We start from the raw sequence: 20,490 nt of genomic DNA, 5'->3' as shown, positions 1-20,490 counted from the left end.
CCGGGGTGCAACGTTACAAGGTATTCTGCTGACAGATCGTCATCTGATTGCTCTGTGCGCATGGGAAATGTAGCCAGCCTGTTTACACCAGATAAGCCAATCGCCAAACCTGTATCTGATCGTCTGCAGCTTAACGGACGCAGGTCACCTAATATAAATGCACCATCAGGTAACAAATTATAAATGTATGGCTTATTTATAAGAGCCATTTCTGAAAAATCCATTTAATCCCTCTTGCCTTTATGGGTTTTTGTATATTTTCCTCATTTAGTAGCCAGGAAAAATTTTCCAAAACTTTTTTTTTTTAAAAAATCATATAAACCTCCTCAAATTGTTTTTTATTGTCAAAATGACATTCAGCACTTTATACTTACAAGGACCTTCATGCAAATTTGCTTCAAAAATTATTAAAGTAAGTACACCCTATATCAACACACAATATCACCAGTATAAAAATATAGTTTAACAATTTTTCGGTCTTGCAACTTTGCTTTAGATAGTAATTCTAAGCAAGAATTGCGCGAATATTCAAACCTGCAATAGAAAAATACAATCATTTACAACATACAATACAAGGCACAGGAGCCGGGGTTATAACTGATTCTTTATGGAGTCATTTCTGACTGTCAGAAATCGGTTCCATCGGCCAGAAATGTATGAGATATTATTCTCTAGTAATAATCCTTATTGCTATGACTAAAGTGTGTAAAGGGCATCATGAGGGAAGGGGGCAGCATAAGGTATGCCAACAAACAGGTAAGGACTGTAAAGGCCCCGTCACACACAACGAAATCGCTAGCGAGATCGTTGCTGAGTCACCGTTTCTGTGAAGTAGCAGCGATCTCGCCAGCGATCTCATTATGTGTGACACCTACCAGCGATCAGGCCCCTGCTGTGAGATCGCTAGTCATTGCTGCATGGTTGGGACCATTTTCTTCAAAGGCAATGTCCTGCTGGGCAGGACGCATCGCTGTGTTTGACGCCTACCAACGACCTCCTAACAGGGTCCCAACGCCCGCCGAGATCGTTATACAGGTCGCTGATCGTTACAGCGTCGTTGATAAGACCTGACTGTGTGACATCTCTCCAGCGACCTCCCAGCGACTTACCAGCGATCCCTATCAGGCCGTATCGATGTCGGGATCGCTGGTAAGTCGTTGTGTGTGACTGGGCCTTAAGATAAGTCCAGTTTATGTCTGTGTGTCTGGTGCAAGGGTTTCATGCAACTTATCTGACACCATGATCTGGACACTGCTAAACATCTGTTGTCAATAAATGGCCCAATAAAATGCGCAACTGGCTCCTCTTCACATTCCTTTTTCTTGGAAAAAAGGCACCCATCACCCACTACTTCTACCATACTCATATGTAGCAAATGGTGAGCAATTGTGCTCATATGATATTGATAAGGGGGTGAAAACATGAACAGTAGGCCATGTCTCCCTCCAGTCACTGTCATGTATAGTGTAGGTTACATTTATATTTTCCAAAAATCAGGAACAGGCATTCCCAGAAATACTTGTTCTCCAATTATCGACCTGTCTAAACATATTCCTAATCTCCGGATGATGAGTACTCCTTTGTTAGGTGAAATTATTTTTAAAATTTCTTAAGGCTGTGTGCCCCCGATCAGTGTATGCAGCGTTTAGGATGTAGCATGTTTTCACTGCATCCAAACGCTGCATTGTACAGTACAAGCACAGTGGATGGATTTCTAGAAATGCCATGCCCACTGTGCGAGTGCGGCCTGCAGCGTAAACTGACCAGTGGTGCGGCTTTCTGAGGCCGCATCATGTCAATTCTTTGCTGTGGTGGCGTCACAAGCATTCTCCACAAGTAGCACAAAAGCAAAAGAACGCAACTGCCTGAGTCCGGATCGTGAGCACAAGCAGCTGCGGTCTCCTGTGGAGGAGACTCGCGTACCCACAGGTCGGTCAGGGCCTGCCGCGTCCAGGACACAGCGGACCTGATCGTGGGGACATACCCTAAATATCATGGTTCTCGGCAGCACTTTTTCCGCGAAAAATTATATTTTATGTTCACAGAACGATCATACTTACAATTGCACTGTGCACATAGTTGGCTTGTCTAAACAGGCTATTAAATGAGCTCAAATGTAGCCGATCAGCAAACATTTACCAGCCTCAATCAGCCAGTGAAAATGCATCGTCAGGTCCCCTATGCCCTCCGACCCAGCAGTATTCATGACTGTATGCACAAATCCCCTGCCTACCAGCACTGTGTAATGTTATTCACTAATATCAATGTTTAAAGAAACGACTTATACACTGCACTATTCATATGCTAATTAGTGCGCCTAGAGAAGATGGGAAGTGTACAACCGGCGTTTGAGACACACTGACTGTCAGGCTACCACTAGGGGGAGCTGGAGCCCTGCAGGAAAAGACACTACACAGAACTGAATCAGCATGGAGGTGGACACACAGTGTGTGCTGGAGCACTGCCCTGCAGAGTCAGCCAGAATACAGAGGCTACGGGGCGTATGGAGGATGGTCAGGCAGGCCAGGTCATACACAGTACGGTGAGAAAGAAGACTGGAGGAACGAGCAAAAGCAGGGTCGAGGTCAGGCCGAGGTCAGTACCAGAGGAAGCAACCGAGTGGGGAGGTAGAAGGGGGAACAACCTGGGCTATTGTGGGAAGGAAGGAGGTGGGACGGAACACAGACAGAGCACAGGGAAAGGACGGATCAGGAAACACTTAGGGGTACTTTGCACGCTGCAACATCGCAAGCCGATGCTGCGATGCCGAGCGCGATAGTCCCCACCCCCGTTGCAGCTGCGATATCATTGTGATAGCTGCTGTAGCGAATATTTTCGCTACGGCTGCTTCACATACACTCACCTGCCTTGCGACGTCGCTCTGGCGGCAAACCGCCTCCTTATTAAGGGGGCGGGTCGTGCGGTGTCACTGCGACGTCACACGGCAGGCGGCCAATAGGAGCGGAGGGGCGGAGATGAGCGGGATGTAAACATCCCGGCCACCGCCTTCCTTCCGCATTGTCGACGGGAGCCGCGGTGACGCAGGTAGGACATGTGTGCTGCCGCAAGAGCGAGGAACAACATCGGACCATCGCATCAGCGTAATTATGGAATTCGCCGACGCTACACCGATGGTACGATTACGACGCTTTTGCGCTCGTTAATCGTATCATCTAGGATTTACACACTACGATGTGGAGAGCGACGCAGGAAGTGCGTCACTTTCGACATGACCCCACCGACATCGCACCTGCGATGTCGTAGTGTGCAAAGTACCCCTTACAGGGACCAGCAATCACAGGCAAAGCAGTGCTAAGCTTATAGCCGGCGCTGGTTCACCAGAGATGACAGAATTTAAAGCATCCAAGCTCCGGAAGTGAGGCCCGAGAGAAGGCTCCGCCCCCTAGCCATGTGGACTTGGAGGTGGAACCATGACACTGACACTGCCGAAATGAGCGAGAATTCCAGGAGGTGCTGTGATACTGGCTTGTGGAAATCATGTTATCACACCCATAAGGGTATTCACTAGTCTGGGGAATTTGTGCATACACGTATGAATGCTGCTGGGTTGGAGGATAGAGGGGACCTGACAGTTCCCTTTAAGGCCACATTTACACGTCCGTATTTAAACACGTACAGGTGAATAACGGTACTGGTGTCATCAGTGTTTTGCATCCGTGTGTCTGTTTTTGTCATCAGTGTTTTTTTCACAGATGAATAAAAAAAAATAAAAATTACCACGCTTCTCCTATACATTGCAATATTAAATACCTACAGCACACGGATTATACACTGATGCCAAAACGGACATGTCTCTCGGTGTTTTGCATGGACACAAGGTCTGTGTAAAAACACGGTCATGTGAAGATCACACTAGGTTAGAATGGGTACATGCGTGATAAAAACGAAAACGTGCAACAAGGACGTCTGAATGAGGCCTAAGACTCGGTTCTCGTTGGACGGTTTCATGTTGATTGTTGCACTTTTTTTGTGCATTTGGAAAACCTCTTGCGTGTTTTTCACATGTATCTACTTAGCAAGCACACAATAAAAAAAGGAAATTATGATAAAAATGCAATAAAAACCAACCTAAATTTTATTTTATATGTGCTCGCCTCATCCATTAGTTCCAAATTTTGGTGCAACTCCAGTCCCTTCCCCCCCTTGTGTAATTTTTGGATCCACCAGTATTTTGATGTAATTTCTGCACCATTTTATGAAACGTACCACTTTTCACGCCAAGTCGCAAAATCAATTCAATGAATCATGAATCACGTGAAGTCCAAAAAGTGACTTTAAAAAAATAAATGCAAATTGGGTCCAAGATTAGTTTTTTTTTCTGGCCTCTATAGAGGTCGATTTATAAAAGATTATCTCCCACAAAAGTGACGTTAAAACTTTCAAACTTTGCTAATTTGTTGCGCAACACGGAGTGGCACAAGACAAAAAAAACAACAATTTTTGCCATCTTTACACCGGTTTGAAACGCGTGGAACAAGGATGGTCGTGACCACACTTACCTCCCAATTCATCAACCCTGCCAGCAATATGCAATAATGTTACTACAGTCCATGACTGCTGCTTTTTGAATGACTTGTTCCATGATGGTCTGTAAAGGTCAGTGGAGAACAATTCCATAAATTAGAATCACAGATCACTCACAAGGTCATAAAAATTTTGGAGCTACAGCATCTCACATAAAAAAAAAGCTTAGGTTTCCAGCAGATAGATACTATTGTCCTGATTACCGTCAGCCACTGATCTTGATAGATATCCAAAATCCTAGTGGAAAAAAATCTAATACAATTTATACCAAATTTCCATTTGTTCCCGATTTTTGTGTCCAGTTTTAGTTCTCTCCATGGATTGTTTTCCTCATGATTTTCTTGTTCCTTCAGGGGACTCCATTATACTAATTGTGAATAATCTGGGAGGTCTGTCCTGTCTGGAACTGCAGATTGTAGCCAGCTCGGCTGTACGGTTTCTAGGTGAGTAGATCTACATGGGTTATTTTTTTAGATTAGCCTTCAATAAAACTCACTTTTGGGGTTCATTCAGACGTCTGCCAATTGATCTGAGCGCTGACCACTAAAGCACAGACTGGCAGCGGCTCTCCAACCGGAGCGGGACAGCTTCATATGTTTCTATGAGGCTGTCACGCTTGAGTTGGGACACCGGCGACCAGTCCGTACACTGTGGTCTGAGACCGGAGTGAAATACACGGACGTCGGAATGAGCCCATAACCTCACAGTAACACTGATCATCTCATGTTAAAGAGGGTCGTGGGCTACACATTGAGCGTGCAATGACTGGATCCTTCATGACAGCTCTTGAGATGAGCGGAGTCTCCCTCTCAGTAATGAAGACATCGGCAGAAATTCTGCAGCTCTTTGGTAATGAAATCTTTACTTATTACTCTAGGCCACATACCTGTACTTATTTTTTCTATAATTTTATAATAACCGTTCAATGTTTGCATTGTCAGACAAGGACACATCTGCTCCTTCTTGGCCTCGAATTCCACATGTTTCTGTAACGGGTCGGACACGGACATTCCCATGTGCTCCTGAAAGCCCACAGTCAAAGGAGTCCCACCCAGACGGTGAGTCCAGTGATCATGTATCAGGATTGTATTCTCTGTGTCTGACATTAAACTGTAGTCATATGGGTTCTTGCATTATCGTATGAGTTATTATAGGGACATTTGCAGTACTGTGTACATTCACATAGGGCGTATTGCCACGTTTTGCAGAAATTGTGTGTCAAATTTTGGTGCCATTTTTTCCCCATGTGAAAATATAAAATCTGGGACTAAGACAACATTTTTGTGGTAAAAATTTAATTATTTTTACTTCCCACCCCATGGTGGAAAGTTCTGTGACACACCTGTAGTGTCAATATGCTCACTGCACCCCTAGATGAATTCATTGAGGGGTGCAGTTGTAAAATGGGGTCACTTATGGGGGTTCCATCTGTTCTATTACCTCAGGGGCTCTGCCAATGAGACATGGTACCTTCAACCCATTTTAATAAAATCTGCACCCCAATATGTCGCAAATTGCTCAAAAGTAGTTTTAGACCTTATATGTGGTTGTGGCAAACTCAGGAGAAATTGTGTAACAAATTGTACTGTTCATTTTCTTCCATTACCCTTTTAAAAATTAAAAAGTTGGGGCCAAAAAAACAGTTTATTGGAAAAAATGGGAAATTTTCATTTACTCAGCCCAATGTTATACACTTCTGTGGGTTACAAATGATCACTATACCCCTGGATGAATTCCTTAAGAGGTGTAGTTTCCAATCTGGGTTCACTTGTGGGGTTTCTGTTGTTTTCGCATGTCAGGGGATCTTCAAATGTGACATGGCGTCAGCAATCTATTTCAGCCAAAATGGCGCTCCAAAATCAAATAGCGCTCCTTCCATTCCGAACCCTGCCATGCAGCCAAAAAGTAGTTTTCCACCACATATGGTGTTAGTACTTTTGGATGTTCCGTATATTGAGTGTGTTATACATAGACTCATATGCCGTCTTTGTGTTAGCCACGAGCCTGCAGATCTACAGCCGGGTGCTTGGGTACGTGTGCAGCTCTCTTCTATCCCTGGAGGAGGAGTTAAATGATCTGGATCGCGCTGCTGGGGATGGTGATTGTGGGAGCACTCATGCAAGGGCAGCCCATGGTGAGTTATGTCTTAGCACATGGTGATCTGTGATGCTGTTGGGCATTGCTTCTAAGTATTCATTCTCTGTAGCCATCAAGGAATGGATCAGCAGCGGGCAGCTTCCCTCTCACCCATCGCGGTTCCTGGCAGCATTGTCACATGTACTGCTGGAGAAGATGGGGGGCACTTCGGGCGCGGTGAGGAAATATCATTACATTAATGTGCAACTGTTTATATAAAGTATCACTCTAAGGCCTCGCTCCCGCTAGAGTTTAAAATAACGCACCGATCCTCAGATCAAAAAGTGGTACGAGTGTCCTGTGTATGTCCTGCATGTTTTTTCTCTCGCATCCTATTTGTATGACATGTGTATGCCTTCCATATGCAATGCATTTTTAACATCATCTTTTACATACTAAAATACTATAATGGAACATTTTTAGCTAATTGTCAGAAATAAATGCAAAAAAAATCAAAATCTAGATAAATCAATACATAGAATAGATAGGAATTCTGCAGATATATAATGTCCCACCTCCCTACATATAAGCTTGCACCCTTTAGTGCCTTTCATGTGGCACTTAAGGGTGTTTAAGCTTGTTTAAGATAATTAATAAATTAAGAAAGACGTGAAGTTCCTCCTATTTTAGAAAACAAGAAAAGGTAAAGAAAACAGATGGGGGCATCGTTATTGGGCCCTTCGCAGCCTAAGAATAGTAGCCCGCAACTGCCTTAGAAGAGGAACATCTCACTAGAAGCACCAATTCTGGTGATTGACCTGGCGCATTGGCAATCGGGTTAATGGTTTTTAGGGTTGATGTCAGCTGTGTAATTTCAGCTGGCACCAAGCCCTGGTGTTGGTAATGGAGAGGCATCTATCAGACACCCCAATTACTAACCAACGAATTGAAAAGCAAGATAAACACACACCAAAATATTTTATTTTAAAAAACACTCCCCAACTCTTTAGCGGGCTTTACACACAGTGACATCGCTAGCGAGATGTCGTTGGGGTCATAGAATTCGTGACGCATATCCAGCCTCAATAGCGATGACGTTGCGTGTGAAATGTACGAACGACTGCTAACGATCAAAAATACTCACCTTATCGTTGATTGTTGTCCGGTCGTTCTAATCCCGATTATCGTTGCTGCTTTTGCACGCAGGTTGTTCGTCGTTCCTGAGGCAGCACACATCGCTACGTGTAACACCCCAGGAACGACGAACAGCTTGCCTGCGTCCTCCGGCAACGAGGTGGGCGTGTCTTTCCTTCGGCTGGTCTCCGCCCCTCCGCTTCTATTGGCTTCTATATCGCTGTGACGCCGCATTAACCGCCCCCTTATAAAGCGACGTCGCAGGGAAGGTAAGTCCTTGTGATGGGGCCTAACGATATTGTGCGCCACGGGCAGCGATTTGCCTGTGACACACAACCGACGGGGGCGGGTGCGATCGGCAGCGGCATCGTTAGCGATGTCGCTGTGTGTAAAGCCCGCTTTTGTCTGGTTCACCAATTTATTATAAAAAAAAAAGCCATGCTGGCCCACCGTAGTCCAGGAAATACATTGTAGTCCAAAATAGGAAACCTGAAAGAGAGAAAAAAAAAAGAAATAAATACAAGAGACAAAAAATATTCGCCAATTTATTAGAAAGCAAAGTTCTCACCTCCGATGTAGTCCAGGGATTCTTTGATTGCGACGATCAACGGCTATAATGCCTCATCCTAAACCTCCATAGCCTTCGAGCAGCAGCCTCTTCCGGCGCACGCTGTGCTCCATGAGACCTGGCGATTATGATGGGCAATGATGTCAGTAACTTCACCGCTCATCAGAATCACCGGATCCGGCAGAGTTCAGTGTGCATTCAGTTCATTTTAAACTCAAGTGGGAGAGAGGCCTAACTTCGGATGGACCTGAACCACAAACCTTTCTGATGGCAGTAGCGCACCCCGGTCTACAGCTGAGTGTTTGGATGGGTAATATATCAAGTCTTGAGCAACTAATATTTTTGCAGAAGTAACCTGATGTTATCAAATTTGATTAAGGGTGCAATTAAACTGGACTATTATCGGGAGCGCATGTACCTAGGAGAGGATGTTTAAGTTAATCTTGCAGGCTGATGCGCACCCAAGGAACAAGCAAAACGATTGTTTGTTGGGTGAAATGATTGCATCACATTCTTGGTTCTTGACAGCACATCATCCTGTGTAAACAGGATCTCTCTTGCCAAGAACAATGGAAGTTTATGCGCAAAGAACGATCTATTACGCATTTTTCTATGCACATTGCTAGGTTATTAACCATCTAATGGAAGGCAAACATCTCAGCGATATATTAATGCCCCAAATCATACAGTGCAAACCTAGCCTAGTGTGAGATCACATATTATTCTATTTTTATTTTTTTTTTTGGTTTTCAGTGATAGACATCAATGTCCTGACATCAGTCTATTTTCTCGTTCACTTTAGTTGTACAGTCTTTTCCTAATGGCTGCTGCTCAACCTTTGAAAAATCACTCTGGACCGCAGGCGTGGGCCGCAGCAATGGATGCCGGGATAGAGGCTATGAAAAGGTATTGAGAAATAGAAAAAGGATACCCAGATTTTATGAAGACTATCTTCAAACTTTAGCTTGCAAAAGAGAAGACTGAGAGGAGACCTAATAGCTGTCTAGAAATATCTTAAAGGCTGTCACACTGTAGAAGGATCAGTTTTATTCTCATTTTCACAAGGAAAGACTAGAAGCAATGGGATGAAACTGATGGGGAGGAGACACAGATTAGATATTAGAAAAAACTTTTTGACAGTGAGAGTGATCAATGAGTGGAACAGGCTGACACAGGAGGTTGTGAGTAGAGTTGAGCGGATCGGCTATAATCCGGGTCCGACGGATCCAATCCGGAATCCGTGGCTATGTAAATGAATGGGGAGTCTGATCCGGGAAAAGAGAGAGAGAGAAGAAAAAAAAAAAACACTGATCCGGATCGTGCACCCTGGATCCCGAGTAGTGGTCAAACTCGGATCGGAACCTCGAACCGTGCGGATCCGGATTTTTCAGATCCGGGTCCGCTCAACACTAGTTGTGAGTTCTCCTTCAATGGAAGTCTTTAAAAAGAGGTTGGACGGTCATCTGTCTGGGATGATTTAGTGAATCCTGCTTTGAGCAGGGGGTTGGACTAGATGACCCAGGAGGTCCATTCCAACAATACCAATCTATGATTCTATGAAACAAAATTTATTGGATATGCATTAAAGTGGTTGTCTGGGGCTATTTTTTAAATTTTTATGTGCCTAAAGGTCCATTTACACGCAACGACATCGCTAACGAGATGTCGTTGGGGTCACGGTATTCTTGACGCACATCCGGCCTCATTAGCGACGTCGTTGCGTGTAACACCTACGAGCGAGTGTTAACGATCAAAAATACTCACCAAATCGTTGATCGTTGACACGTCGTTCATTTTCATAATATCGTTGCTCGTTGTGGACGCAGGTTGTTCGTCGTTCCTGAGGCAGCACACATCGCTACGTGTGACACCCCAGGAACGACGAACAGCACCGTACCTGCGTCCTTCGGCAACGAGGTGGGAGTATCTTTCCTTCGGCTGCTCTCCGCCACTGCGCTTCTATTGGCCGCCTGCCGTTTGACGTCGCTAGCGATGTCGCTGTGTGTAAAGCAGCCTTAAGAACTAACAGGTGGATGCTAACTACCTGCCTGTTCTGCCCGGCATGGAGCCTTCAGAGACTATTCTGCGGCTTCCGTTGGCGTTGCCACTATGTCTTCCACAGGCTCTCTTCACTGTTAGCGGGGTACAACTACCAATATCATGCTGATTGACAACTGGCTCCCTGCTGCCTAATTGCAGGGAGCTGGCTGTCAATCAGCATGACATCTGTAGTTACGCCACATCAATAAAGCAGCCGGAAGGGGGAGAGATGCTCTGTTGATGTGAAGCAGCAGAATTGCCGGCAGGAACAGTCCATGACCACTCTGTGCTGTAGTGTTGTGCCAAATAGACCTCCAGTGTAGCCATAGATTTAGCACTCCTTTTTCTGCCAAACTAGAACATTTGCTTTTTTGCTTTTATTTTATTTTCTCTGACGCCTCATTGGGGGACACAGGACCATGGGTGTTATGCTGCCTATCCATAGGAGGACACTAAGTAGATGCAAAAGCATAGCTCCTCCTCTGCAGTATACACCCCCTGGCCGGGCCAGGCAAGCTCAGTTTTAGCTTAGTGTCTGTAGGAGGCACTTCCTTTCAAGGTTTGTTATTTTTTGAGGGCGACGGTTTCCTTTAAGACCGATCTCCCACTACCATCAACGGGCGGGAACGTGGAGTGTCGCCTCCATGTACCCCCTCCTGCGACAATGGATCCTGGGCTGGACGACGGGTTCCACAGACATCGATTTTCCAAAGCCCAGGGTAGAGGCCTGTGCCCCTATAGCTCAATTCCTCAGCCCCTCTCTGCAGGCTCTGAGTTGAAGATGGCACCAATTCCTCAGCCCCTCTCTGCAGGCTCTGAGTTGAAGATGGCACCAATTCCTCAGCCCCTCTCTGCAGGCTCTGAGTTGAAGATGGCACCAATTCCTCAGCCCCTCTCTGCAGGCTCTGAGTTGAATATGACACCGACACAGCAAGCTGACTCTGCTATTTTCACTGCCTGGAAAGCAGTGTTTTAAGGTGAGATCCCCCCTGATTGGTTTCCCAGACAAAGGGAGAAAAGACGCTGCAGGGAAGGCTCCCAGGACATTTACAGTATTTATTATGTGCAATGAGCAAGGATCCTGCACACACAGTGTTAACTTTCTCTAGCTTGCTGGCTGGAGGAGGGGGAAGTTCTGCTGTTTGCAGAAAGTCTTGCAGATAATTTCCCGGTGGCAGGGGGGAGGGCTCAGGGACTCATGCTGTTTTTATTTGCTCTGTTTATTTGCTCTAGCAGAAAAGCCAGCTGATAACCACCGGTGACAAGCTGTGTGCTGACTGTAGGGAGAGGGAGGAAAACTCAGAAGCTCCCTTCCTGCGGTTTTTTACTACCCACAGCAGGGGGGGCACATTGACTCATCTTCTTGCTCTTTTAGTGCTAAGCCCCGCCCCCCGCGGCCGCGATAAGCCCCGACCCCCCGGAAAGCGTGCGAAGATCTTCATAGAGCTTAATCCCTCCTGAGGACAGGGTCATCGGCTGATTCTGGTGAGGTGCTTGCTTCAATTGTAGCTCGACAGCACATATGCTCAAAGGCAGAGCTACACAGAAGATTGATTAGCATATTAGCATGGCCCCTGCACAGCACGCCAAGGATGATGACATGGAAATGAAATGAAACATTCAACATTTAATTGCTCCCCCTTCTGGCATTCTCCTATTAGGAACATGCAGAAATCTAAGGGCACTAAGAGTACTAAGGCCCACATAGTCTATTATTCAGCCTGCACTGCCTGCCACGCTGAGCTACCACGTAAACACACCTCTTACCTCTTCTCTCTGTGAGTCCTGTGCCCCTATAGCCCCCCAAGACCCCCCTGCCATCACCGCCGCAACCGGCAGCCCAGAGCCTAGGGCCCCCAGCCCACCAGAATGGGCACAGTTTCTGTCCCAATCCATGGAAAAACTGTCACAGAACCTGGTTCTGGCTATGCAATGTCGTCCTCCACACCCTTCTGGGTCCCTGGACGGAACGCAGCCTGAGGATACCCCTATGGAGGATCCTTCTGAGGTAATCCGGGCATATGCTTCACCGGTTGCAGGGATCAGGAAAAGAGCACACGGCCGGGTGTCTCCAGCGGGCTCTCCCTCGGGAGCACACAGGGCAGGCTCTCCCACACGCTCCACGGCTTCTGATGAGCTGGAGGAGGGAGAATGCTGTTTGTACCAGGAGGATTCCTTGGTTTCATCACCCCAGATGATCAAACTGCAATAGACTCCCTTATAGCAGCAATCAACCAAACTCTGCATGTGGAGGATCCCCCATCCACTACCACTGACCATGCGGTCTCCTTTAAGAGGGCAAGGAAACCCCAAAAGGTTTTCGCTGATCACCCAGAGTTTCAGGATATCCTCACAAAGCAAAGGGAGAAGCCTGACAGGCGCTTCGGTAACCGAAAAGTCAGGAGTCCCAGTACCCTTTTGCCTCACCTGCCCCTAAGGGCTGGGTCGACCCCCCGGTCTCCCGCCTTACCACAAAGACGCTCCTGTCTTTACCCGATGGTTCCTCCATCAAGGACCCAACAGACAGACAGGTGGAGCACCTCGCCCGCTCTGCTTTTGAGGCTGCGGGTTCCTCCCTCTCGCCCTCCTTTGCCTCTGTGTGGGTCGCAAAGGCGATCTCGGTCTGGGCAGACTCCCTTAACACTTCGCTTGAGGAATCCCAGTTCACTCATACCTTCACAGAGGTAACAACTCAAATTGCCGCTGCGGCGGAGTACCTCATCCAGGCCTCCATGGACGCTGCTACCTGCGCAGCGTTTGCCGCCTCAAATACCATAGCCATCCGTAGAGCTCTCTGGCTCCGACAATGGCGAGCGGACTCTGCCTCCAAGAAGTCTCTCACGGGCCTTCCCTTTTTTTCCAGACCGATTGTTTGGCGAACGTCTGGACAAGCTCATTTCTGACGCCACGGGAAGAAAGAGTACCTCCCTCCCCCAGCTGAAGTCCAGGACGTCCTTCACCAGACGTCCACAGTCCTCGTACCGCTCCTTTCGGAACTCATTTGGTTGGTTGACATCTCGTGCTGTCCCCGCCGCCAGCCGCGGACTACGCAGGGACCGACCTTCTCAGCTCTCCCCGAAACCCACTTCGTCATGGCAGCCTAGACCGAAACAGTCCAGGACTAGGGAGACTCGGCCACGACGTTTTCCCCCCCTCATGACTCCTTCGGCACCCCGGAAGACACACTCATTGTAGGAGGTCGTCTGCGGCTCTTTCAACACATCTGGGCTGCCGCCTCAGACGACAAATGGGTGCGAGACCTTGTGTCTTCCGGTTACCACATAGAATTTCGGACCCGACCCCCGAGTCGGTTCTTTCTCTCAAACCCCCCAAAGACTCGAAAACGACGCAAAGCTTTTTTCTCAGCAATCCACTCGCTCCAAACAGCAGGAGTGATAATACCTGTCCCAGACGACGAGAAGTTCGGATGTTTTTATTCCAACCTCTTTGTGGTCCCCAAAAAGCATGGGTCAGTTCGACCCATCCTGGACCTCAAACACTAAACAAACATGTGCACGTACGGAGATTCAGAATGGAGTCCCTAAGGTCCATTATTGCATCCATGGTCGAAGGGGAATTCCTAGATCACGATCCATCACCTTCCTGGGCATGTCCCTGGACACCCGTCTGGGCTTGATCCTTCTCCCTCAGGACAAGGCGTTCGCTCTTCAACGAGCGGTACGCTGCCTTCTACGTCTTCCATCTCGCTCCATTCGATTCAGCATGAAAGTGCTCGGCAGGATGGTGGCGGCTATGGAAGCAGTACCCTTTGCTCAACTCCACCTCCGCCCACTGCAGCTAGCCCTTCTAGCGGCCTGGGACAAGAGCCCCTTCTCCCTGGACAGACATCTTCACCTGACTCCTTCAGTCAGGTACGCACTCCGCTGTTGGCTTCAGTCCTCATCCCTATCGAAGGGGAGATCTTTTCTCCCAGTGAACTGGCTGGTCCTGACCACGGACGCCAGCCTCCTAGGCTGGGGAGCAGTGTACCGGCACCACACTGCCAAAGGACGTTGGACGCCCCAGGAGTCTTTCCTACCCATCAACATCCTGGAACTCCGCGCAGTCTTCCTCGTGCTCACCTCGCGCTTAGAGCGTTCTGCCCTCTGCTAGCGGGTTGTCAGATTCGAGTCCAATCGGACAATGCGACAGCTGTAGCCTGTATCAATCGGCAGGGGGGCACCCGCAGCAAAGCGGCTTATCTCGAGGCCCACAAGATCCTCAGCTGGGCCGAATCGACGGGATCAGTGATATCAGCGGTACACATAAAGGGGGTAGAGAACTGGGCAGCAGACATTCTGAGTCGCCAAGGCCTGGCTGCCGGAGAATGGTCTCTCCACCCAGATGTGTTTCTACACATCTGCACTCGCTGGGGCACACCAGACGTGGACCTAATGGCCTCAAGGTTGAATGCAATGGTACCCGCGTTCATAGCCAGGTCACGCGACCCGCAGTCCATCGGCGCGGATGCTCTAGTCTGCTCCTGGCACCACTTCCGCCTGCCTTACATATTTCCACCTCTACCCCTGCTGCCGTGGGTTATCAGGAAAATCAAGGCAGAGGGAGTCCCGGTGATACTGATAGCACCGGACTGGCCCAGGCGCGCCTGGTACGCCGAATTAGTACAAATGCTCACAGACGCACCGTGGCACCTTCCAGACATCCCACACTTGCTGACCCAAGGGCCCATTTCCTATCAGAACTCCAGAGCCCTGAAGCTGACGGCGTGGCCATTGAGACCTGGTTATTAACAAGAGCGGGATTCTCCCCCGCGGTTATTGCCACCATGATCAGCGCCTGAAAGCCTGCTTCATCCCGCGTTTACCACCGTACGTGGAAAAATCTTCCTTTCATGGTGCAGGGAAACTAACGTCCAGCCTATGCCTCTGGCCATCCCCAAAATTCTCGACTTTCTACAGTCTGGCTTGCAAGTGGGGTTGGCTCTCAGTTCCCTTAAAGGGCAGGTCTCAGCGCTCTCAATCTTCTACCAATGCCGCCTGGCTCAAAAACCGCAAGTCAAGACCTTCCTCCAGGGCGTTTCCCATCTAGTTCCCCCGTACAAACGGCCGCTGGAACCATGGGACCTCAACCTCGTTCTGGACGGTCTCCAGAGGTCTCCCTTTGAACCCCTCAAGGAATCCTCCCTTGCTCTTCTGTCCTGGAAGGTAACATTCTTGGTGGCAATTACGTCCATCAGATGGGTTTCGGAGCTAGCAGCACTCTCTTGCCGCGAGCCTTTTCTGATCTTTCACCAGGACAAGGTGGTTCTGCGCCCCCTTCCGGATTTCCTTCCAAAGGTTCTTACCCCTTTTCATTTGAACGAGGACATTGTTCTGCCTTCCTTTTGTCCACACCCGGTTCATAGGGTGGAAAGGTCGCTGCATTCGTTAGACCTCATCAGAGCTCTCAGATATTACATATCCAGGACAGCCCCTTTAGGAAAACGGACTCTTTGTTCGTCATTCCTGAGGGGCCTAAGAAGGGACAGGCAGCTTCAAAGGCGACACTGGCTCGCTGGATTCGCTCTGCGATCCAGGAAGTCTACCACTTGCAACTCAAGCCCATTCCTATTGGGCTGCGGGCTCATTCCACGCGAGCAGTTGGCGCTTCGTGGGCCATTCGGCATCAGGCTTCAGTGGAACAGGTGTGTAAGGCTGCGACCTGGTCTAGAAAGCATTACAGAGTCCATACCCGGGTTTCAACTGAGGCAAATCTGGGTAGGAAAATTCTGCAAACGGCAGTAGAGCACCTCTCTCAGTAGGCGCTCCAGGCTGTCTGGGACTGGTTCCTAGTCCTTGGGTTGTGTTGTCTTCTTTTATGTGTCCCACCCATGGGCTGCTTTAGGACATCCCATGGTCCTGTGTCCCTCAATGAGGCGTCAGAGAAAAACGGATTTTTGTGTACTCACCGTAAAATCGTTTTCTCTTAGCCATCATTGGGGGACACAGCACCCACCCTGTTGCCCTGTTGGGCCTTGGTTCTATCAGTACCTTATTTGGTTATGACTCTTTTTTTCTCATGTTTCTCTGTGGCCAGGGGGTATACTGCAGAGGAGGAGCTATGCTTTTGCATCTACTTAGTGTCCTCCTATTGATAGGCAGCATAACACCCATGGTCCTGTGTCCCCCAATGATGGCTAAGAGAAAATGATTTTACGGTGAGTACACAAAAATCCGTTTTTTTTCTTTTTGGGGGGTGGGGGATTAAAAAGAAAAAAATGCAGCATAATAGTGCACAAAAGAGTGTGTAAATCAATGTGACCCAAGAGCAGACGGTCTTCTCATTGTGACTGCACATTGCCTCGTTGTCTTTTGTCTCTTTAGATATGGAGGAGCAGAGCTTGGTGACAGGACAATGGTAAGGACTGGCTGCCAGGTTCTTATTAATCTCCATCCTCCAAGTCCACAACTGCTACATGCCTGTCCCTTTTTTTCTAGCTAGACTCCCTTTCTGCTGCTAATGTTGTCCTGCAGTCTCTAGGCACCCCAAGCTCTGATGCCATGGAGATCCTTGACTGTGCTGTGAAGGTGAGATGTCATGAAGTGTGGGTAAAGTTTACCCCTGAGGAATCTGGTCAATACCAGCGATACGTGTGGGGACCTTCCTCTCCCCCCTCTTTTTATATGATCTTCACCTGTACTTCACACAACCTCTATGTATTTATATACACCAGGTGAAATAAATATTGAACACATCACAAATTTTCCAAGTTAATATATTTCTAAAGGTGCTGTTGACATGAATTTCTCACCAGATGTCGGTAACAACACATTCAATCCACACAGTCAAAGAAATTAAACCATAGATGTCTATAAATGTAATTGTGTAATAATGAGAAATGACACAGGGAAAAAGTATTGAACACAGAATGAAAGAGAGGTGCAAAAAGCTATGGAAAGTCATGACATCATCTGAAATCTATCAGTAATTAGAAAGCAATCCTGCCACTGAATGAAAAATAATATCAGCCGTTTCAACTGATGGCCTATAAAAAGTGTCATTACCAAGGTGCCACTCAAGAAACATCTCATAAGGGGTAAAACCAGTGAGCTGTCTCAAGACCTTTGCAATCTTATTTTTGCAAAACATACTGATGACATTGGTTACAGAAGAATGTCTAAACTACTAGTAGTTCCACTGAGCACAGTTGGAGCCATAATATAGAATGGAAAAGAACATAATTTCACCATAAACCGGCCATTCCCAGGTTCTCCCCACAAGATTTCAGATCGAGGAGTGAAAACAATTATCTGAAAAGTTGTCCAAGAGCCAAGAACCACCTGTGGAGACCTACATAAATACCTGGAATCAGCAGGTACAATTGTTTCAAAGAAATCAGCAAGTAATGCACTAAACTTCAGAACTCCATTGCTGAAGAAAAAGCATGTTCAAGCAGATTTAAAGTTTTCTCAACATTTAAACAAGCCAGTGAAAGACTGGAAGAATATAGTCTTGTCAGATGAGGCCAAAATCAAACTCTTTGGATGTCCTAATACACATCATGTTTGGAGGCCAAAAGGTGGCACTACATATCAGCCCAAAAACACCATAACAACAGTGAAGTTTGGAGGTGGGAACATCATGGTTTGCGGCTGATTTTCAGCATACGGCACTAGCAAACTTCAAAATATTGATGGAAGGATGACTAGACAAACGTAGCAAGACATTCTTGATAAAAAAAACTTCTATCAGGATGACAAAGATGAAATAAGGGTGGACATTTTAGCAAGACAATGATCCCAAACACACAGCCAAGGAAAATCTCAACTGGTTTTGGAGAAAGTAAATAAAGCTGCTAGAATGGCCGAGCCGATCACCTGAGCTGAATCCAATAGAAAATTTATGGAAGAAATAGGAGCCCACAGGACCTCCAGGATGTGAAGAGTGTTTGTGTGGAAGAATGGACCAAAATCACACCTGAGCAATGCATAAGACTAGTTTCTCCACACAGGAGAATCTTCATCACCAACAAAGGACTTTTATACGAAGTATTAAATCCATTTCAGTAAGCGTGTTCAATGCTTTCTCTCATTATTACACATAACTCAATATATCGACATCTGTGGTTTGATTTGTTTTCCTATGTGGGGGTTGTTACTGACATCTGGTGAGAATTTCACGGCAATTTCACCTTTAGAAATGTATTTACATAGAAAATTGGTGACGTGTTCCATACTTATGTCACAATCTGCATATTTTGTGATTATCTGATTTTATATTTATTGAATGGTTTGTATTAGTGTGGGAATTCACTTTCTGAATAGTCCACGGTTCTTGACATTCAATGAGGGTTTATTTCCAATTTTTAGCTTTATCATATGATAAATTGATGATGATTTACTATATTAAAGGAAACCAAACATCAGGATTTTGGTTTATAGGGTAGAGCCAGCACTGCACTGGCTTTATCAGGCACAGTCTGTACATACCATTAGTGGGCAGCTCTGATGTTTAGGCTGTGAAATCCAAGTTTGTGAAGTTTAAAAATTCATAATGTTTTTGACTGACAATTGCACTTCTCCAGATAATATCCGGGCGTGTTATGCACATGGATTACGCTCCCTCCCCGCCGCCTGTTCCGCCCTCTCTCTGGCTGTATGCAAATTTCTCTATTCAGTAACACGGCGTCGATGTTGGTGCTTGCGCATAGCGCTTATCTCCGGCGCCATGTTTTTGAAGCCCGCATTTCCCAGTTTTGTTCCTGAGAGGGTGGCGCATGCGCCTTCGCTTCTTCAGATCTCGTTGTGACCGTGGGAGTGCGCGCGGTCACAACAGGATTGGAGAACAGCTGATCAGCCCTGTGACTGAATAGAGAAATTTGCATACAGCCAGAGAGAGGGCGGAACAAGCGGCGGGGAGGGAGGGTAATCCATGTGCATAACCCGCCCGGATATTATCTGGAGAAGTGCAAATGTCAGTCAAAAACATAATGAATTTTTAAACTTCATAAACTTGTATTTCACAGCCTAAACATCTGAGCTGCCCACTCATGGTATGTAGATAATCTGCCTGATAGTGCCAGTACTGTAGTGGCTGTACCTTATATACCAAAATCCTGATGTTTGGTTCCCTTGAATTGTTTTAATTAGATGTTTTCCTTGTTGTTCAATTTTCTTTGATTGTATAATAAAAGTTTAATTCTTGGATGTGGCAAGATTGTTGTGGATGTTTTTTTCATCAAATTATACATTTATACACCCTTTCCTGTGCAATCCCTCTATAGGCGTTATTTTTCTTGGTGCCCACCTAAACTTTTGTCTATAGGTGCAGATAAAGTTTGGGAATACTGTTGTGTGCTGATCTGATTGTCTTTATTTTCTTGTAGAAAGCTTCTGATGCTGCAGAAGAGACAAAACACATGACGGCCGGAGCTGGCCGGGCCAGTTACATCGGCTCCTCCACGCTCAGTCGTCCAGATCCAGGGGCCAAAGCTGCTGCGGCCATCTTACAGGCCATATGGGATGGTTTGAAGGACGGTTCTTAGAATGGAGGCTGCTTCTTGTTCTCACATCTTTCCTTTTATAGGGAACCTGTTACCACTTTTTCGGCCTATAAGCTGCAGCCACCACCACCGGGCTCTTATATACAGCATTCTAACATGCTGTATATAAGAGCCCAGGCCGGGGGTATAACATAAAAAACACTTTATAATACTTACCTAAAGGTCACGCTATGGGCGTTATGGGCATTTCCGTTGTCCGGTGCCGGCGCCTCCTCTTTTGGCCATCTTTGTTCTCCTTCTTCTCTAGCCGAGGTGCATGACGGGTCCGACGTCATCCACACTTGCCGGCATTCAGGTCCTGAGCAGGGTGCACTTTGATCTGCCCTGAGCAGGACAGATCAATGTATTGTACTGCGCCTACGCAGGAGCGGCGAGTGTATGATGTAGCCACGTCATGCACCCAGGATTCAGAAAGAGGACAAAGATAGCCGAAAGAGGAGACGCCGGCACTGGACAACGGAGATGCCAATAAGGCCCACAGCGCGACCATTAGGTAAGTATTATAAAGTGTTTTTTATGTTATACCCCCGGCCTGGGCTCTTATATACAGCATGTTAGAATGCTGTATATAAGAGCCCGGTGGTGGTGGACACAGCTTATAGGCCAAAAAAGTGGTCACAGGTTC

At 47.0% G+C, this 20,490-nt stretch overlaps 1 protein-coding gene across 3 annotated transcripts in view; it reads left to right on the top strand.

Annotated features, from left to right (window-relative positions):
• Window positions 1-19,935, top strand: part of TKFC (triokinase and FMN cyclase) — a 742,129-nt gene extending 722,194 nt beyond the window's left edge. For all 3 annotated transcript variants that reach the window (XM_075325274.1, XM_075325273.1, XM_075325275.1), the window contains exons 10-18: window positions 4,899-4,988; window positions 5,278-5,394; window positions 5,487-5,603; window positions 6,542-6,679; window positions 6,752-6,858; window positions 9,126-9,229; window positions 16,687-16,720; window positions 16,801-16,890; window positions 19,689-19,935. In XM_075325274.1, coding sequence (XP_075181389.1) covers window positions 4,899-4,988; window positions 5,278-5,394; window positions 5,487-5,603; window positions 6,542-6,679; window positions 6,752-6,858; window positions 9,126-9,229; window positions 16,687-16,720; window positions 16,801-16,890; window positions 19,689-19,847 — 956 coding nt within the window. In that variant the 3' untranslated portion in view covers window positions 19,848-19,935. The remainder of the gene's footprint in view (window positions 1-4,898; window positions 4,989-5,277; window positions 5,395-5,486; window positions 5,604-6,541; window positions 6,680-6,751; window positions 6,859-9,125; window positions 9,230-16,686; window positions 16,721-16,800; window positions 16,891-19,688) is intronic.
• Window positions 19,936-20,490: the final 555 nt, after the last annotated feature.

The sequence above is a fragment of the Anomaloglossus baeobatrachus genome, chromosome 10 (genome assembly GCF_048569485.1).
Source record: "Anomaloglossus baeobatrachus isolate aAnoBae1 chromosome 10, aAnoBae1.hap1, whole genome shotgun sequence".
Classification (NCBI taxonomy): Eukaryota; Metazoa; Chordata; class Amphibia; order Anura; family Aromobatidae; genus Anomaloglossus; species Anomaloglossus baeobatrachus.
The sequence above is the reverse complement of the archived record's forward strand: the minus strand, read 5'-3'. Positions and strand labels throughout refer to the sequence as shown.